We start from the raw sequence: 19,517 nt of genomic DNA on the forward strand, positions 1-19,517 counted from the left end.
TCAAAGATGTGCATCCTCTTCGGTCTAGTAGTTTATTTCTTGACCCATTTAGAAGAATGATCTTCAAGAGAGTGGTATGCATTCGTTGGGTTTAACCTTGTAAGTAGTATATATCTTGGTGAAAGTAATATATAAGGGTTTTGTATTGTGTTATTGTCACAGAGAATTAAAAGATAGTTAGCTAATTGCCGCGGTGCAGAGCTCATGGTAAAGAGAATATATTATCAGCATTATTTCAACTTATTTAATGCCATATTTTGTTTTATGACTAATATTTTCAGATGTATGAACAATTTTGGTCTTTGAATGGAGTAGTAGCTATAGATGCATGTTTTTAAGTGTTCTATTAATTAAGGACGTAATGGATACATGCAGTCATAACATGTATAAGCATAAACATTGCAGTTTAACCGATACAAAATTGTAATTTGAATACCTTGACTATGCTATCTGGAGAGATGTCACAAGTGAATGTATGGATCTCGGTCCTTTTATCCTCATAAGTACAATTTCTTTTCAACATTTTCTGTTTTTTGATATTCGGAATCTTTTACATTTGCATACAAATTTATTCGCACATGCTGATACATTATTGCTTGTAACTAGCAAATCTAGTGAGGTTGACACCCTAGCTAGACAAGTCGGGGACCAACGACAAAGATTCTTAGTTGAAAGCAGGGTTAATCATTGGACACATAGATGAAATCTGCAAATTGATATCCTTGCTTCCCGTTGAGGGAGAATTCTTCTCTTGCCAGTTTCCACAAATCCTTGATCTTGTGGGTCCAACATTTTTTCCATAATATAGCAAGGAAACATCAAGGGGTGATGGAGAAAGAGAGGCCACACCGTCGTGTGCTGCTGCCTAGGGCATGGCCCATGCGGGGCCGACCACGGCAATGACAGGAGATGCTAAGGACAAAGCTCGAGATGTCGCAGCGGCGATCCCCCTCCCCCGCGTGTGTAGCCCGGGAGAACTACACGGGGCCAAGCATGTTCTTTTTTGAATTTTTTATCTTGTGCGATCGTGTATTGTGTGGAGACAATAAGTCCACCAGTTCATCATCCGGAGCCACCAGATCTCCATCCCAAGCTCATAGTGTCTCCGTCCAATCTTTGATTCGTTCCACCATTGCATGTTCTTCATGACGCTCCTACCGTCCTTACCCATGAAGCCATCAGGGAGTATATTTTAGTCATGTCAGTTTGTTGGTTATATGAATTTTAAATAAATGTGACCCCATTTTACATGCCCCTTGCCCTAAATTTATAGCGACGACCTTGTCATATAACACTATAGAAGGCACTAGAAAAAATTGCATCGAAACCAATGCAATAAAGAGCGCCACTTAGTATAACTTGTTGAAACTGACCTTGGGCCTTAGAGACATGAGAGCCTTTCTTTTGCCGGTGCGGGAATGCGACGCGTAAACCACTGCACTTGTGTGCTATTCGATTTGGGATGCACAACCGCTGGATTAGCCATTTGCAATTGTGGGAGCTAGCTAGCCGATTAAACACACCGGCTGCGGCATGGCTGGTAGTGCACGTAGATATGTGTGATGAAGGTTTGCGCACGCGATGTCAAGTAATTAAGGCGTCAGCCAACATGTGTGCGTAGGAAGAAGAAAATGATGTAATGTAGTCTTTTTTCAACATTTTGAAATTCCAAGCTCACCAAAGCCCAGTCTCCAAAACTTCACTCTTTTCATTACCCGCTTGTCCATTGTCATGGATGCATATAGTCCAGCTAATTACAAAATGTATTACAAAGTCACCAATAATGGCCTTACAAGGAGTGAAAGACCGACAACATAGAGACTCGGAGGAAAGAAAGATGTATCCTGTCAACCTAGACTACAATATATATTAACAAGCCTAACATTGGCATGTCATCCAAATCGGTACATAAATATATATGAGATTTTAAACACCTGAATTCGGTCCCTCCCACCCCCCATGCTAACAGCGAGTCTCCAAACCAGCATGCTTATGTGCCGTTGAGATGGAAACACACATCTAGACTGACCCACTTATTAGTTATTTTCCTTGAATCCTGTAAGAAGGGGCTCCTTCTTATCATCCCACTTGTTCAACCTTTTATGTGCCTCCTCTACCTGAAGAATGTAGAAAAATTAACCAATACAGTTTAGTAGTGTATTTTTCTCAACGCAGTATGAAGAAGGTTCTAAATCATGTGGTGGAGGAATGGTGATGATCAAGCAATATATGTGCATGTTACATTTATGACAACATATATGGCGACAACGAAAGCTTGATTGTATCCTTGGTCATCAGGGAATTAGTTTAGTATTCATCATTTACACTATTGTACAAAAGAAAGGAAATGTAAATTCAATTTATGCACTATAGGTTTAATAGCATGGTATACCTCTTTTGTCCAGTCAGTTCTTATGGTGACCCACAACAGAATGGCTGTCTGCAAGGCCGTTCCCCCAATCAAACCACCCCAAATACCCTTCAAGCAGGCATATGATTCCATTAACATACGTTAGGACACATAACTGAAGATTTTTCCATCACGAAATATATTTGAAAATTTTCACAACCAGATCCATCACCTTTGCGCCAAGATTGAAGAAAAACCCAAGAACAACACCGAGTGCAACGCCTACGATGTAGTAAGAGCCTACGTTCACGTAGGCAACAAATTGTTGCCATCCACATCCAACAGCAACACCTGATGTTTCCACACATGTTAGTAAATTTCAATCATTATGAATATGTAGTATCTCAAGAGAGAAAATATGAATCACAAAACATGGTAGACTTGTTTCCCTCATTTGTACCTTCACTTCTTTCCACTAAGGGCCTACACCTTGTATAACCCTATTCTTTTTTGTATTTTGATACTATAAAAACTAATCACAGTACAAAAACCAACTATATCCCTAAAATATGTGTTATCTCGTTACGAAAAATTTTATATCTCAAAACATGATAGACATGTTTCCCTCATTTGCACCTTGATTCTCTTTTTCCTAAGGCTCTGCATCTTGTAGTATCAATTCTTTCTTTTTTCCTTTTCTTATGTGAAAAGATAGTACTATGTTCTTTTCTTGTACATAATACTATACAAACTAATAAAACCATGGTAGGGAAACCTACTATAGTCCTAAAAAACACGATAGAACTATAAAGGACTAGCCTAGAACTTGAGAGAGAACTTTGCACTATAAATAAATTGGAGATATGTTTAACACATATGACGCAGTTGCCCCACAAATACGAAAGAGTCTAGAGTCATTTCAAATATAGGTGAAGGTCATCTCGCAATACTATGGTACGTTATAATTTAGTAACTATGGAAAAATATAGATTGGATTAAAAAATGAAATTGCACAGGAGTTGTAATGTTAAACAAAACAGAAATGGGCTCCTATTGTTCTAATAATATACTTGCCATCTACCCTTTCTATAATTTTGTATTAATAGACTAGTCAAGAATCAAGAAATCACATGTTCTTCATGTCAAAAGTGTCTAAAATTACCTGTCAGTACAGGTTGAATGCCACCGAGAACGAGCGTGACGGCGAGAAATGGGCAGAGATCCGCCACCGCATCCGAAACTGCTTCACCATCTGTGAACAAGTAGCTAATGTGGTTGCGAAGGCAGAGGATCACAATAGCAAGGATGGTAGAGATTGTCGCAGAGATTCCAGTCACGACCCACACAGAGAAAAATGCAGACTTTGGGTTGCCGGCGCCAAGCTCGTTGCTCACTCTCACACTGAAGTGAAAACGTATCAATTAGTTAGTTTGAGTACTTACCTAGTTGTCAGTAGTCAATGCTAATGTTTATCAAGGCCTTTGAGTATAGACTTGCGAACCTTGCAGCGGCATTGAACCCAACAGAGATCATGAACACCCAACCATAAATCGTCATACTGTACCGGCCAAACGAACACATGAAATTTAATCAGCCCCAACTCTGAAGATTGATTACTAGGAACAATAGTAAGACTTAATGTCCAGTGATACTCACCATATAGAGAGGGAATCCAGGGCAATCTCGGGGTTGGGGAGTAATCCAGCAATGATCACCAGCACCTGAAAGTACCATGCCTCAAGGCACAACATCACGGCAGACGCGGCGGAGAGCTTGAAGAAACTCGGCAAACCGGAGAAGGCCTGCCAACTTAACCCTGTCCACGTGTGCCGGCATGTCGGGCTGACGACGATGTACACGAATTGCGCGGCGACTATGATCCACCAGCTCACGCTCAGCACCAATGAGGCACCGAGCAGCCCAAGGCCAACCTTGTACATGAGCACCCAGCTCATCAGCACATGTAGAACGAGTGTTGCCGTCGAGATGTAAGCACTTGGCAAGACGATGCTCTGGGCTTGCAGGAACTTCTGAATGGGGAAGTTGACGGCGTACGCGAAGATCTGAGGAATCAGGCCGTAAACGAAGATCGATGCGGCGTGGGCTATCTCCGGTGACTGTCCCATCAATAAGAGGAGTGGCTCCGATAAAGCGTACATCACAGCAAGTGGTATGCCGGTTAAGCCCAACAGTATGACAGAGCGCTGTAGGTAGATTCCGAGCATGTCGTACTTGTGTGCACCGTAGGCCTGCCCACAGAGGGTCTCCACTGCACTGCCCATGCCCAGCTGCAAACATGTAATGTCATAATTGTTAGGATTGTCACAAACGGCAATTCTAGCTAACTTGTACCTTAGACTTAGGATAAACTAGGACTACATACAGAAAAAAAAGGTAAGGCACAACTGAAATGAGCTTATTATTTTTCAGAATATCGAATGTGATTATGGTTCACAATGATCTATCCAAGTGCAATGTGTTGTAGCACTACACCCTTAATTCGGTTCCTCTTTTGTCTTCATTTGAAGTTTCATGGAGTTTCATCCCTCTTGATCAGATTCATCATTACGAGTTTCAAAGAGTTTCATATTGCTCCCTCCATGTCCTCTAATTTTTCATCTTACATAATTTGCAAAACAATTTAGTATGTTCTTTGAAAGAGCATCTAAACGTGTTTGATTTGCTAGGTTTCCAGGCAGACTTCTTATACTAGCAGTGTAACACTAAGTAAAATGTACAAAAACATGTAAAATGAACAAAATAGCTTATAAAATTAATTAATTAACAAATATGGAAAAAGGTACTGAATAACACAAAAACATTAATGAAGAAAAATGAGCATTAAACAGTGAAGGAAAACTGTTGAGCAACAAGCAAGGAAACTTATGAATCTCAACAAGCTCCCTGAAATTCAAAGCGACTTGGTATATTGTGTGCCTAATGAAAAACTTAATAGAGTTTCATGGAGCTTCGCCTCTCTTAATCAAATTCATCATTATGAGTTTCATATTGCTCCCTCCATGTCCTCTAATTATTATTCTGACATAACTTGCAATACGATTTTGTATGTTTCTTAGGAAAACAGCATGTGCAAGTGCTTTGAAGAAAACAAGGAAAGATTTTCAAGTGGTTCACCGTTTGGTGGATGCATGATTGATTTGCTCGGTTTTCAGGCAGACTTCTTATATATAGTAGTAGTATTACACTAAGTAAACTGTACAATAATATATGAAACAAACAAAATAGCTTTTAAGACTAATGAATTAACAAATAAGGACTAAGGTAAATAACACCAAAACAATCAAGGAAAAAATGGAAATTAAACAGTGAAGAGAAACTGTTGATCAACAACCAAGGTGACTTGTCAATCTCAATAGATTAAGCACATTGAAAATTCAAAGCCGCATATAATCTGTGTCTCGCGTGATTACAGAGTAGGTGCATCTGGTCCCTAGTCTTCCGTTTATGTGCAGCGTCCTTGGAAAATCAATGAGCTGACAGCTACAGCATCATGATTCGTGCTACAACTAAGTGGGGTCGAAATAGTACTTTAGAGTTTTGATTAGAGGACAAACATTCCAAATGACATGGGATATGAATCCGTCCAATGCTAAATTGTACTAAAAAATGGTTTCGCCCCATTTTATATATAAAGCATCAAACACGAAGCACCCAATACAAACGCACGCCACCACCATCCACGCACACACCCAAGGCATGATACATAGGTGTTGAGCGCAGCAACACCACCGCTAGCACTACAACTGTGAAGAGAGGAAGCCGCATACGACGAACCGTGGGCTCCAAGGCGGCGCCTTCAGGAAGGATACAACACTGGAGCGCCGCCACCGCCCGTTCAGAGGATCAGGGTTTCCCCCGAAGCCGCACAACGGGCAACGAGAGTTGCGACGACGCCTTCAAGAAGGAAACGAGTTTCGCCGCCATCGATCCGTCCAAGATAGAACAGGTCTTCACCCCGGTCAACACTCACCGCCACCGAACGCCACACCCCGGCTACCTGCCACCCACACGGCCATGGCCACCGTGCAGCACCAAGCCACGACCTCTGTCCAAGAGCACTGCGCAACCACCACCAGGGCCGCCGCCCCGGCATCCAAGACCTTGACACCACCTCACGCGAGACCGGCTGCTACCCCAACCAAAGGTACGAGCGGAAAGGTCCCACCTTTCGCAACCCTAGGCGAACCCAGCACCGAGACCCAATAAGCCGGCCACAAGTGGCTTCCATCGACCAGTCCTGCAGCACCGGACGTGAGACGAGCTCGGTCCTGCAACACCGTGTGTGAGACGAGGTTGGTCCTACTGCGCCATGCACGAGATGAGCTCAGTCCTGTTGCACTGTGCACGAGACGAGCTTGGTCCTAACGCATCGGGCGCGAGATGAGTGGCGGACCGCAACTGGGAGAAGGCCAGCCCTTGGACGAACATAGCGTCTGGACGAGGAGAAGGAGGAGGTTCAAAGGTTGACACAAGCCGCCTACAGACGAACCGATGCCAGGACATGCCAGTCGCCACCACAGCCGACTTGCCAAGCCGTCGTGGAGCCATCCACGGCCGGAGCAGCAGCCACCCCGGGCCACTGCCCAAATTATGCCGCCCAGCAAGCTCCCGGCGTCGGAGCGGCCAGGCACGCACCCGTGCAGCCTGCCACCACCCAACACCAACCCCCAAACATCACGCCGAACGCCGTAAGGACGAAAAGGCCCCACGATGGAGACCCCTGCCCCCGACGAACCAGCCCGCCGCGGCCCACGGACGGCACCGCCAGCCACCGGAAAGGCAGGATTCGTCGCCCAACCCACCGGATCAACGCAGACGCCGAGGACGGAGGCACCAGAGACGACGGGAGGAGGAATCCGCCATCGCCCGATCCTTCGGGCCCCGCCATGGCGCACGCCGCCGCTACCTAGCCACCGCCGCCACACCTATCACGCCGCTGTCACGAAGTCGCCGCCAACCGGCACCAGCTCGTCGCCACACAACCGCGCCCGCCGCTAGCACAAGATCCTAGGTGGCAGCCTCGACCCGCGCCGAAGGCCCCCGCTGAGGAGACGGAGCAGCCCCGGCGCCGCTGACGCCTACCGAGCTTCGCCCGGCGCGTCCTCTGATGGCGGTGAGGGAGAGGAGAATGAAGGAGGGAGGGCTCGCCAGCGGCGGTGCTAGGGTTTCTCCCCGGACGCGCTCGCAGGCGCAAGGACACTCCTCCCTTTTTGAAGATGGATGGAGGAGCTCAATGCTAAAATTGAAGTTATAATAAAAATGCCTTTATCAAAAATGACATGAGACCTTTTTTAGGTAGGGCGACGTATAGGTGCCGACGAGGCATATCAATCCATCCATCTCTCGCCATAATCTAATGAGATTGGCTCTTATCCTACGTACGCTCTCAATTGATTGGTTGGTTGGTTGGATGATTGAGAGAGAGAGGAGAAATATAAACACGATGACAACAGTCTATGATTGATGGGACAGGTCACGTCATTAAACAAGCATATGCTCTGCTTAGGAATTAGTAATTGGCAGTACACCATCATGAAAAACCATATATATTCACCCCGCGTACGGCGTGCTCTGCTTAGAATTTGGGAGAGATGATGGGGCTGATATGGCAGGTTAAAGTCACGCCTTCACTTAAGTGAACACACTACACTAGTAGACGAAAGAAGCTACTCCCTTCGTTCGAAAATACTTGTCATCAAAATAGACAAAAAGGGATGTATCTAAAACTAAAATACATCTAGATACATCTTTTTTATTCATTTTGATGACAAGTATTTCCGGACGGAGGGAGTACTTTATTACTTATCTAGAAATTAATAACATAATAAACTATGCGCAGGAGATTCCTACAGTTTTTCTAAAGGAAACTATCCCTCACTGGCATAATATAAGACGTTTTTTGACAGTCATGCACTCTAAAACGTCTTACAAAAAAATTACAGAGCAGTACTACTATCTGGTACAAGACGGGCCAAATCCGGAATACAAGCCATGAGTTGGCTTATGCCAAATACGCCTGCCAACCATAGAGACCACACTCCATCCATAATCCCACCAATAACCATGTGATCTACTGTAGTCACTGGCAACGTCAATAGCCGGCGTCTCTGACATGTACTGTAGTAGGTAGGAAACATCAATGTCACGCTCCGTGGATCTAAGCAGTGGGTGGGCTGTGGCCATCACCTAGCCATTGATTAAGAGAGGAGAATGTCCTCCCAATGTATATGTGCGCGACGACAACAGTCCAAAATACATAGATGGCCACGTACGCATGCATTGTCAATTGTTGCGGCTGCTAACGAGCGAGCTAGAAAGTGAGCAGGCAGGACGGGGCCAAGTCGCCATGAATGAATGACTGGCTTGTGCCAAGTAGGCCTGCCATGTGCCATACTCCTTATGTTCTTAAATATAAGTCTTTGTAGAGATTTTAATATGGACCACATACGGATGCATGTAGATGCATTTTAGAGTATAGATTCACTCATTTTGCTTCGTATGTAGTTTATAATGAAATCTCTACAAAGACTTATATTTAGGAACAGAGGGAGTAGATCTCTCGCGAAAGCCACTGGTGTACTTCCACTAATCCGGCCCTACTAACGATCGACAAGAATCTACTCCCACCAATCTAATCTGCGGGTTACCAGAATCTAATCCACTACTTACTGTAACTGGAAACAATAGTACGTACTTGGTCTAATCTAAGCTGTGGGTGGGTGGGTTTGATCTGTGGCCACCAGCTTGCCAGCCGGGGACTACTGCATGCCGGCAAGATCCACGACCGTCAACTCTCAAAGATCTACGTACTACCGAGCATCAACATGTGCTGCTCTCAACCAGCATGGCCATGGGATCCAAGCACGCCGGCCAGAGAAACACAAACATTTCGGTGTACCGACCCGATCGGAGCGACGACGACGTAGAGATGTGAGGGGAGGCGCGTACCAGGAGGCCGTAGGCGAAGGTCTGGACGCCGGTGTTGCCGAGCGAGGCGGCGGCGAGCTCCAGATTCCCCAGGTGGCCAGAGAAGATCTGCGTCGACATGGACATGACGTAGTTGATCATGTACACCACGACCGCCGGCGCCGCCAGCCGCGACAGCAGCCGCAGCTCGACCGCCCCCGCCGCCCACGCGCGCTCCGCCAGCGGCGCCGACGTGTCCGTCAGGATGCTCTCCAGCCGGCACGATGCGGCGCCATGCTCCTGCTCTTGCTCGTCCCCGCCAGCCATGATGCTCGCCAGGTTTGGTAGCTGCTAGGGACAAGAGAGTAGAGACGACTATCGGCTTCCTCTAGCGCAGCGAGCGAGGAGCTATGGCCAATAGTAGCAAGCTAGCTCGTATATATGGTGGTGTATGTGCGCGTGTGTTCTCTCTCGACGTTGACGCCGCGGTCGCCGTCCAGGTCGTCAGTCTGCCAGAGCAACTCCAATGGGATGACCTATTTTATTCGCCTGTGTCTGTTTGGGTCGGTGCAGACAAAAATGAAGGCGCAACACACCGACCCAAACCCAAATTGTGTCCGTCTGGCGTCCGCGCCTACACATTTGCGGCCAAAATTGCGCTTGAAATGTGTCGGCACGGACGCGAAGCGGACAATTCGCGCGCCTTCTCGGTGTCTGTCGCGTCCCCACTAGCTGGCCTACCAACTACAGCGGTCAGCTTAATTTATGACGGCCGGCTAGATCGGGCCCACTAGTGCGACCGCGGTCGGCCTCTTTAAGTCCACGCGTGCGGCCGGGCCGTCGTCATCCACTGCACCCGTCCCCATCCGGTCACACCTGCTCCCCCGCAGGAGGCGGCCTACCTTGAGCACTGGTGTCAGCGGCGACTGGCCGAGGAGCGCCGCGAGGGTGAGTACCTCGAGCAGCTCGAGCGCGACGCCAAGGAAGAGCGCTGGGAGGTCGAGGAGGAGGAGCGCCATGAGGCACATGAGCGCCTTGCCCGTGCGGCCCAGCCCGCGGCAACACAGACCGACGCGGTCGACATCGGCCGTGCCTGGGAGACGGGGTTCCCCTGGGCCGGGCCGGGGCCGACCCTCGTCGACCTCACCGGCCCCGACGATGACGATGACGCCGCCGCCGCCGACGCCGCCGACGAGGAGGATGACGCCTAGGGCTGCAGGCGCCTAGTTTTCTGTTTTCTTTAAGTTTAACTAAATGTAGTGTGGACGCGTGGACTTTCGCCGACCTTCCTGGTTGGCATTAATGTTTAATAAAGTTTTTATATTTTGAAATGCTTGCGTTTCTATTTTTCCCGGCGCAAACTCAAAAAATGGATTGGGCAGGCGTTGGGCGCAAACGCCGATCCAAACGTAAAACGGACATGGGTATCTGTCAGGTCGACCCAAATGGACGAAAAGCGGACAAAATTAGTGTCCATTTGGGTCTGTTGTTCTTACCCGTTGCTAATAACTGGTAGGCATGGATTCGCGCTGACGGTGGGACCCCAACGCTGTGGCTCTGGCATCACTACGGCCTGCCGGCCTTCCAGGTCGCCGTCCACGCATACCCACGAGGTTCGCGCGCCCGCTGTCGACGGCCTGCCACTTGCTGACAATGGCAGCTGGTGGTGACTGCCTCTGCCACACCGGCGCGATACCTTTCAAGGACCTTGCTAGTCCGGTGGCTCTCCTTCATCACCCGATCGATCCGTGGGGGAGTGGGTAGGTTACCTGAGTGTGTATGGACACCATGCATGTGATGTGCCGCGATATGATGCGCGTACACATGGGGACGAACATGGCCGTCCATCGTTTTAGCCAGCTTCATGTTGCATACAGAAACGTAGTTTCCGTGGCAATTATGTCTGGAATACATTACGCTAGAAACACTGATTAAGTGATAGGATGGATCTTATGCTAACTTTCTATATCACAAAAAACTTTCTTTCGTTAGGGGATGCTCCCTCCGTTTCTAAATATAATTAAGCATTTTTAAAGATTTTAATACGGACTACATACAGATGCAAATAGCCATATTTTAGAGCGTGGATCCAGTCATTTGCTTCATATGTAGGCCGTATTGGAATATCAAAAAAGGCTTATATTTAAGAACCTTATTTGAGTGCTCTGCTCATCATGCTATTAGCTGTTGATGCAAATTTCCATGATATTGTTCTAATTATTTCTCCTAAAATGTTAAACTGATAAGAAATGAATCTACATGTATTTAAGCTGAACACTCAATACTAAGCCGGTGTTATTTATCAAAATGGATGCTATAATTGGTGGCTTTCAAGACTCGATGATGATACTTCCCTCGTCCATCGCATGGCGCATGGTGGTGCTCAATCATACCCGAATGATCTACGCCTAGCATCCCGATCCACCAGTGGACGAGGCGACCATAGTGTGTCGTGGGAGTCAGCGGCTGGCGGCAAGGAGGGCCACACTGGCAGTTTGGGGATCTGCACAACTTGATTATGTGCAGGGGAAGCGACCATGGATTGTGATTTACGGCGCGGGTCAACGATACATAGTAACATGTGATGGTGACGAGCATCGATGGTTGGCACCTTCAGGTGGTGAGAGTGCGGCTCTGTGGCTCTTCTCCTTCGATGTTGGCACAACGATAGTGAGATAGCGCCCGAAAGTGAGCCAGCCGTGTTTTCTCTTTGGGTGGCTAGATATGTGTGAGCGGGCTGATAGGGAGGTGGATGGTTACCTTGGCGGTTAATCGATGTTCTTTGATTGAAAACTCGATATTTAGCATATGACTTGATAAAAACGGAGTTACTAAATCTCAGTCGACTGAGACTTAACAAAGTCCCAGTCGATGCTATATTCATGAGATCAGACGTGGAGACCCGTGTAATTTTTTTTATATTCTGTCATTTGGCTGAGACTTTGTTAAGTGTCAATCAACTGAGATCTAGCCACATTAGATAAAAAATGTCGACGTATGTGTATCGTTTTGCAATCAATTGACCTCGTCTCCATAAACAAATCGAACCCATGACACATTGACACACGAGCTTGACGGTGGACACTAAACAAACATGAAACATTACGTAGACCCGGGGGTGCTGGATCCGGATTATACCAAGCAGGATTTACCATTGGTGTGCTAGAACTTGGTATGTATGGTCACTTCAGTGCTACTATAAGTCATGGTGTACATTGAAGTGATGCAAAAACTTGGCTTTGCGGTGTAAATATGGTGCAGAACTCGTTTTTATACATGAAAAAAGTCTAAAATAAACTTAAATTTGTAGATGAAAGATAAGTTGAACCCTGAACTTCCAATCCCTGAAATCAGCACACTAAATTCTTCAATCCCGGTCTATTTTGAACCTTGAGAGTGTTCCCAAACAGGGATTTCCAACTTGGCAGGTTGAATCCGGGTATTGTCGACTGCAGAAGCCATTGGGCCAGCCCAAGAGGCGCAAAAAAAAATTGAGATTTTTTTCAAGTTTTTTTCCCGTAATATGGGACGTAAAATAGACAACTGTTGTTGATTGCGACGCGGCTGGGCCGGCCTAGCACGTGCGAAGCGAGTTATTCTTTTCCTTTATCATAAGGCGCGACGTAAAAATACACAGAAATAGGTAACCAGAAGTAGTCGAACTTGCGACCTGGTGCTGCTAAGCTCCTCGTCCAAGCCACTTGAACAAATGGTGTTTACTATTTTAATGAGAGATCCGATCAATTTAGACCCACACAGCAAAGTCAACATTAGAAAAATATGTATTTAAGGGCATACAAATGTGAATCTCCGAAAACATTAAAGTGCAAATATTTTTAAGTTTTTTTAATAATTTTGAAAAAACAAACACGTTTTGAAAACAGAATCAGTTTTGAAAAAGCGAAAACTTTCTGAAACACAAACATTGTTTCAAACATGGGAACAAATTTGAAACCAAAACAAAAATTTAAAGTGCAATCACTTTCTAAAAATTTAAAAAATGGGAGCAACTTCTGAAACCTAAACAAATGTGCGAGACGTTGAGTACTTTTTAAAATATGAACAACTTTTTGAAAACAGAATCAATTTCGAAAAAGGGACACTTTTAGAATAAATAGGAACAAATTTCGAAAACTAAACAAAATCTTAAAGTCTGAATACTTTCCAAAAAATTTAAAAATGGAAGCAACATTTGAAACCTGAACAAATGTGTGACAAAAATGTTGAATATTTCTTAAAAAGTGAACAGCTTTTTGAAAACAGAATACTTTTTCATTTTATTAAAAATGGGAGCAACTTTTTAAACAATGTAAAAAAATGTTCGTATAGTTTTATGAAATGTTCATTGTCATTTAGGAAATGGTAAACATGTATTTGACAAAAAATTACTGTGTATTCAAAAAAAGATGAAAACATGTACTTAAAAAAATGTACACAATGTACTTGGAAAATGTCAAAAGTTTATAAAGTAATACAAAGGGGGGAAAAGCTGAGGAAAACCGATGAACAATAAAGGAAACCCAAAGGAAAAAGGAAAAAAAATGAAAACCGTGGCAGAGTGGGAGGCGCGAGGAACTGGTCTAATGGGCCGGCCTGATTTGACTTGTCAAGTCAGCGAATCCCAGCGAAACAGTCTCAAGGTTCAAAAAACACCGGGATTTGTGGAGTTCGGTGTGCTGATTTTAGGGATTGAATGTTCAGGGTTCGATTTAGTTTTCGCCTACAAGTTCAAGGTTTGTTCTGGACTTTTTCCTTTATACATCCATGGACGCTGGTGACGCGTGACAGCGTGGCTTGGGGCCCGCTGTCAGTGATTGGACGATGGGGATAGGGCATGTGGACTGCTCTTTTTACAAAAAAAAAAGCTTCAATTCTTTTTCGCATAGAAGTAACACTGGGAGGCCCACCTGTTAGAAACAGCAAAAATAGTATTGAGAGGAAAAATAATAACCATAGGGTTTCAAATATCCTACTCGCAGTCGCAGGTATCTCCCGCGCGCTCCTTACCAAAACAACCAATGACGTTTGGTGTTGAAGTGGGTAAGTAAGTTATATATTCTTTAGACTAAGAGTGTAAATTAATTTTTTTGAACACAAATGAAAAATGTGCAACCAAGAGGTTTGAAGTTCGAACCAATGATATACATTTTTTACAAATAGGCGATTAACCACCAGGCCTGATCATATTTCGTGCTCTTCGAGAATAATTATTTTCAATACCAGTTTGGCCCTTTTTATAACAGCATAAACTAAAATTCTAAACTCGAATGAAAAAGGTCTAGCACTCCAACCAGCGACCTCCTATCCGGATAATGCAAACCAACACGCATCGAAGATTGTTTCTTATACACAGGCTAATGGTTCCTTTATATTGAGGCCGCATTTGTATTCTTTAGAAAATATAATAGTTTACTTATAAATATGCACATGATTTTTCGTGAAACATAAATATTTTTGTTTCCTAAAAGTACATAAACATTTTCCAAAAGCATTAAAAAATTATATAATGCATTAATATTTTATTTAAAATGTTACTTTCAAATTATTAATAATTTTTTAAAATAAATATTCCTAAAATTAGAAAAATATCAATGTAGTTTTATAAAGATTAAATATACTGAAAACAATAATAAGAGTAACTCTAGCAGACCTCGCATTTTGCCGATCCGTAAAATGTGTTTGCAGGTCGCACGGGGGCGGTTATGCAGGCCAAATTTTGCGGCGGCGGACTAGAAACCGCAAACAAACCCCTATTTTTTAAAATAAAATATTTCACGCAAGAAATTTAAGCAGCAGCTCGCTCGCAAGATGGTTCTTCTTCGCATAATAAGTTCATACACGGCACATACATACATAAAGGTTAGATATGCTAGACAGGGCCTACGCTACCGCACCACTACAACAAAATTGAGCTCATCGGAGCTCCTGCGGTAGCTGCCCACCAGCGGCGATCATTCGGAGTCGGAGTCGACCTCGATTTAGAGTTCGCCTGCTCCGCCTTCATCACGCGCAGGTCGGCCACCTTCGATGCATGCGCCTGCAATGCCGTGAGGCCCGTCTCGAGGAAGAGCCGCTCGTACTCGAGCTCGCGCCGGATGCACTCTTCCATCTCCTCCTGATCCCTCGCCGACCGCTCGAGGACGACACGCTCGAGGAGCTCCTCCTGCCCCGGTGGGAGGTAGTCCTCGGGTCCGATGACGCCTCGGCGCAGCAGCGCATCGGGCACGGCCTTCTCCGGCTCCCTCTTCACCGGAACGAGCCGCGAGCTCGACGCGCCCGCGGATGAGCACCCCGCGGACCCGTGGCCGGATGAGCTCCCCGCGGACCAGTTGCCAGAGGAGGCGCGACGGCGACGGGCGCTCGAGCTCGAACTCATCGAGCTCGCGTCAGTTGAATGCCGGCTGCGAACGGGCACCCTGGTTGAGCCACCGACGTGCCCCCCGCTTGCGCGCGGCGTCAGATGTGGCGCGGCGGCGGCGCTCCGGCTCATCCCCCGAGTCGGCCATGGTGGTTCAAGGCTCACCGGCGACGAGAAATCGAGCGGCGCGGTGGGGAATTGGAGGGGAACGCGGCTGCGGGAGGATAGGGTTTCGACCCGCATCTGCCCCGCAAACACGCAGTTATGGTGGCTCGGGGGTTGCGGTTGCGGGTTGCGGCAAAAAAATTTACGGGCCGGACACTGATGCGGGCTCTGGTCTGGCCAGGAAAATGGGCCTAGCCCGTATAATCGCCGGAATTATGCGGGTTTGCGCCGGATGCGGGGTCTGCTAGAGTTTCTCTAACAATAAGTTGTCCCAGGAACAAGAAATACTACTAATAATAAAGATTATACCTTAGCTCACCCGCGGAAATTTGAATAAAATAATTAACCTTTTGTAACTATATTAATATTTTTAAAATTATATAAACATTTAACTAAATATATTTAAATAAAAAATCGTGTAATTTAATATATTCACGTTTTACACAAAATATACATGCACTATATAAACATTTTTATGATTTCAAAAAAAATTATGAACTTTTGGGAAACAAAATACTTGTGATTTTATGAAAAATCATGAGCAGCACTTATAAGTAAAAAATTATATTGTCTAAAGAATATACATATACATACATATATATATATTGTGTTACCATTCATCATCCAGGGTGCAGAATAAGTTATTTTTCACTTGAGGTAATCTTGCGATCGCTTTTTAAATAAATTACGTTTAGAATATAAATGATTACTTGCATATTGATTTAATATATAAAATTTGGTGTAAAAAATAAAAATATAGGTTGTAAGACCAGAAAAACTATATATAGGATCGCGCTATTCGTCACCATGGGTGAAGAGTAACTATTCTTCACCCCCATGTATATATCCCAATCAATAACCTATTTAGCAAAAACTAATGGCGGCCCTCGTAGTTAGTCGCGTATGCCTGAAATCTTGAGGTAGCTGGTTCGAGCCATTTGGGTACCTTTCTCATTTGAGTTGAATGACTTAATTTACGCTGCTAGGACAAAAAGATATAGAATTCACCTATCCCACTTGTGCACGTACGTAATGTCCCATCGACCGATTTGGTTATGTGCGCATGCATATTAACTTGTGATTCTAGGCTTTGAACCCCGTGGTAGCTATTTTTCCTCAATGCTATTTGTTTTTATTGCAAAAGGAGCAGGTCACACGCACTATCCCCATCATCTATCTGGTCACTGATAGGAGGCCCCTCGTCAGCGCCCTAAACATATACAAACGAGTTTTACACCGCGAAGTCAAGTTTTTGTCCACTTTAATGTACACCATAACTTATAATACTAAAGTGATCCATTCATGTCAAATTGTAGCACCAGTGGTGTAACTGACTCGGCAAAGAAGCACAAACACTCCGGTGCCTGCTAATTTGTTTTTATTTATTGGCACGAATACTCCCGTGCTTGTCGAGGGTTGACAGATTACACATTTCGATCTACTCGAGCGATCGATCAAAAGAGAAAGCGGGGCATGCTATCAAGAAAAGGTACACACGACACGCGAGTGATTTAGAGATGAGATGCAGGGGCGTAGGTACCATGACGCCATAGGCGAAGGTCTGCGTGGACATGGACATGACGTAGGGAGTTGAGCATTGCGCTACGTATAGAGATGAGCGGAGAGAGTCGGCACGTACCATGAGGCCGTAGGCGAAGGTCTGGACGCCGGTGTTGCCGAGCGAGGCGGCGGCGAGCTCCAGGTTCCCAAGGTGACCGGAGAAGATCTGCGTGGACATGGACATGACGTAGTTGATCATGTACACCACCACCGCCGGCGCCGCCAGCCGAGACAGCAGCCGTAGCTCGACCGCCCCCGCCGCCCACGCGCGCCCCGCCGGCGTGGCCGACGTGTCCGCGAGGATGCTCTCCAGCCGCCCCGGCGCGTCCCCGGCGCCACCCATGGCCGTGCTGTAGCTGCTACGTACGTACCTTGGCAGGAAGGACCTAGCTACAAGAGACGTCGTTGTGGGCTACTGTTGCACTTGACTTGTATGTGGTCGTGGGTGATACATTTATAATGGCTTGCTCGTGCATGAGTAGTGTGGAGTTGGGATTGGTTTTTGCCCCTCAATGCGACAGCTACCACACGGAGTTGGGAGTTGGGATTGGGTTTGGGTCGTTCGTGGCTCTATTGTAGCCTCTGCCTGCTCCACACGGCTTGGTTGGCTGAAATCTCGACGACCTGGCGGTACACTATCAGCTTGGACCCACGCCGTTGTGGCGCTACCTGGCGGTCGTTCGCACCCACGCGATGCGCGCGCGCAGGTCCACCAAGGAACGACGGATCTGTCACCTTTCCAACCCGGGTCCAAGCTACGATCATAATCTCTGGTGGCCCGTGTATAGTACTCCTGCATGCTTTGTTTACAAGACTACTTCCTCCGTTCCTAAATATAAGTCTGTATGTATAATCTATTGTACGCTCTCAAATATGTCTATATACATCTGTACGTAGTCTTTATTAAAATCTTTAAAAAGACTTATATTTAGAAACGGAGGGAGTAGTATACAGTAGATTAGTAGAAACGGGAGCATCCATCTCTCTTTCCCTCACCTTCTGTCCAGGGTGTGGCTTTGGCTACTCGCGCGACCCCTTTCATGGCCATGCATGCATGGTCCAGACGTAGGCTGGTTCAAATAGTCGGACATTTGTTTTGCCTGTCGTCCCCACGATACATCACAATCATCATCAATTTCACGGCAATGCTATGGTCCATACCAACTACGGTAGGAGATGCATTGTGCACTAGAAACACATATTAAGTGCAAGAAACACACACACGCGGGCCCAAATCTCGCTAGCCTGGCAACACACTAAGACCCCTCCCAACGCTAGCTTCACTATGTACAGGTGCTAAGGTTGTCAAGTAGGCACAAAATTTGATGTGGCAGGTTAATTAAGAAGAATCATTTACACCTGTGGTGCTAGAACTTGGTGGAAACGTCACTTTGGTGGTAGAACTTGCGGCATACATAGAACTAGCACTAGTAAAAAAGGGGGCCAAGGTCCAGGCCGGGTCAGCCCATTAGTCCCGGTTCAATCCAGAACCGGGACCCATGGGGGCATTGGACCCGGTTCGTGAGCCCCGGGGGCCGGCCGGGCCACGTGGGCCATTGGTCCCGGTTCGTCTGGACCTTTTGGTCCCGGTTGGTGGGACGAACCGGGACCAATGGGCCTCGCTCCTGGCCCACCACCATTGGTCCCGTTTGGTGGCTTGAACCGGGATCAAAGCCTGCCCTTTAGTCCCGGTTCATGCCACCAACCGGGACCAATGAGGTGCCTATATATACCCCCTCGCGTAAGAGCAGAGCACACCGCTCTGTTTTTTCTGGCCGCCGAGGGGGAGAGGGCTTGGTGGTGCTTTAGCTCACCTCCTATGCACACAAGGTGTTCGATGGAATGCCCGAGCCACACTACTTAAGTTTTCTCCTCTCCAAGCTCGACCTCCAAGTTCCATTTTCCTTAATATTTGTCTAGGTTTAGCGGTTCGTCATGCCCCGTCCCCGTCTTCACCGCCGTCGATCACCCACGCCGATCTCATCGTCGGCACCACCGTGGTGAGCCTCTTGTTCTTATCTTCTTTCTGAAAGGAAAAATATGCTTACTTGTATGTTTAGATAGATACTTGTATTATGTTCTTACTTTTATTATTGCATCTTATATAGTGCGATGGTTTTGGTATCCGTCCCCGTCGGCCCTCATCCTGTCTATGAT

The 19,517-nt window shown here is 46.1% G+C and overlaps 1 protein-coding gene across 2 annotated transcripts; it reads right to left on the reverse strand.

The window, feature by feature from the left end:
* Positions 1-1,687: 1,687 nt before the first annotated feature.
* Positions 1,688-17,785, reverse strand: LOC119278748 (protein DETOXIFICATION 40-like). 2 transcript variants are annotated; one of them, XM_037560090.1, is made up of 7 exons: positions 17,440-17,785; positions 4,007-4,638; positions 3,852-3,908; positions 3,513-3,751; positions 2,583-2,701; positions 2,393-2,479; positions 1,688-2,117 (listed from the first exon to the last, which is right to left on the reverse strand). In XM_037560090.1, the coding sequence occupies exons 1-7, from the start codon at positions 17,701-17,703 to the stop codon at positions 2,037-2,039; spliced, it is 1,479 nt and encodes a 492-aa protein (XP_037415987.1). In that variant the 5' UTR covers positions 17,704-17,785; the 3' UTR covers positions 1,688-2,036. The 2 variants fall into 2 exon arrangements, with proteins under 2 accessions (XP_037415987.1, XP_037415986.1); XM_037560089.1 differs by lacking the exon at positions 17,440-17,785 and adding an exon at positions 9,320-9,619.
* Positions 17,786-19,517: the final 1,732 nt, after the last annotated feature.

Source organism: Triticum dicoccoides, chromosome 3B, assembly GCF_002162155.2.
Source record: "Triticum dicoccoides isolate Atlit2015 ecotype Zavitan chromosome 3B, WEW_v2.0, whole genome shotgun sequence".
In the NCBI taxonomy this organism is placed as follows: domain Eukaryota; kingdom Viridiplantae; phylum Streptophyta; class Magnoliopsida; order Poales; family Poaceae; genus Triticum; species Triticum dicoccoides.

Coding starts and splice junctions, on each gene's coding strand:
- LOC119278748 (XM_037560089.1), bottom strand. CDS start 9,604: ATGGCTGGCGGGGACGAGCAAGAGCAGGAGCATGGCGCCGCATCGTGC. Junction 3,752..3,851: donor GGGTTCAATGCCGCTGCAAG/GTTCGCAAGTCT, acceptor TTTTCACTTCAG/TGTGAGAGTGAGCAACGAGC. Junction 2,118..2,392: donor GAACTGACTGGACAAAAGAG/GTATACCATGCT, acceptor TACATTCTTCAG/GTAGAGGAGGCACATAAAAG.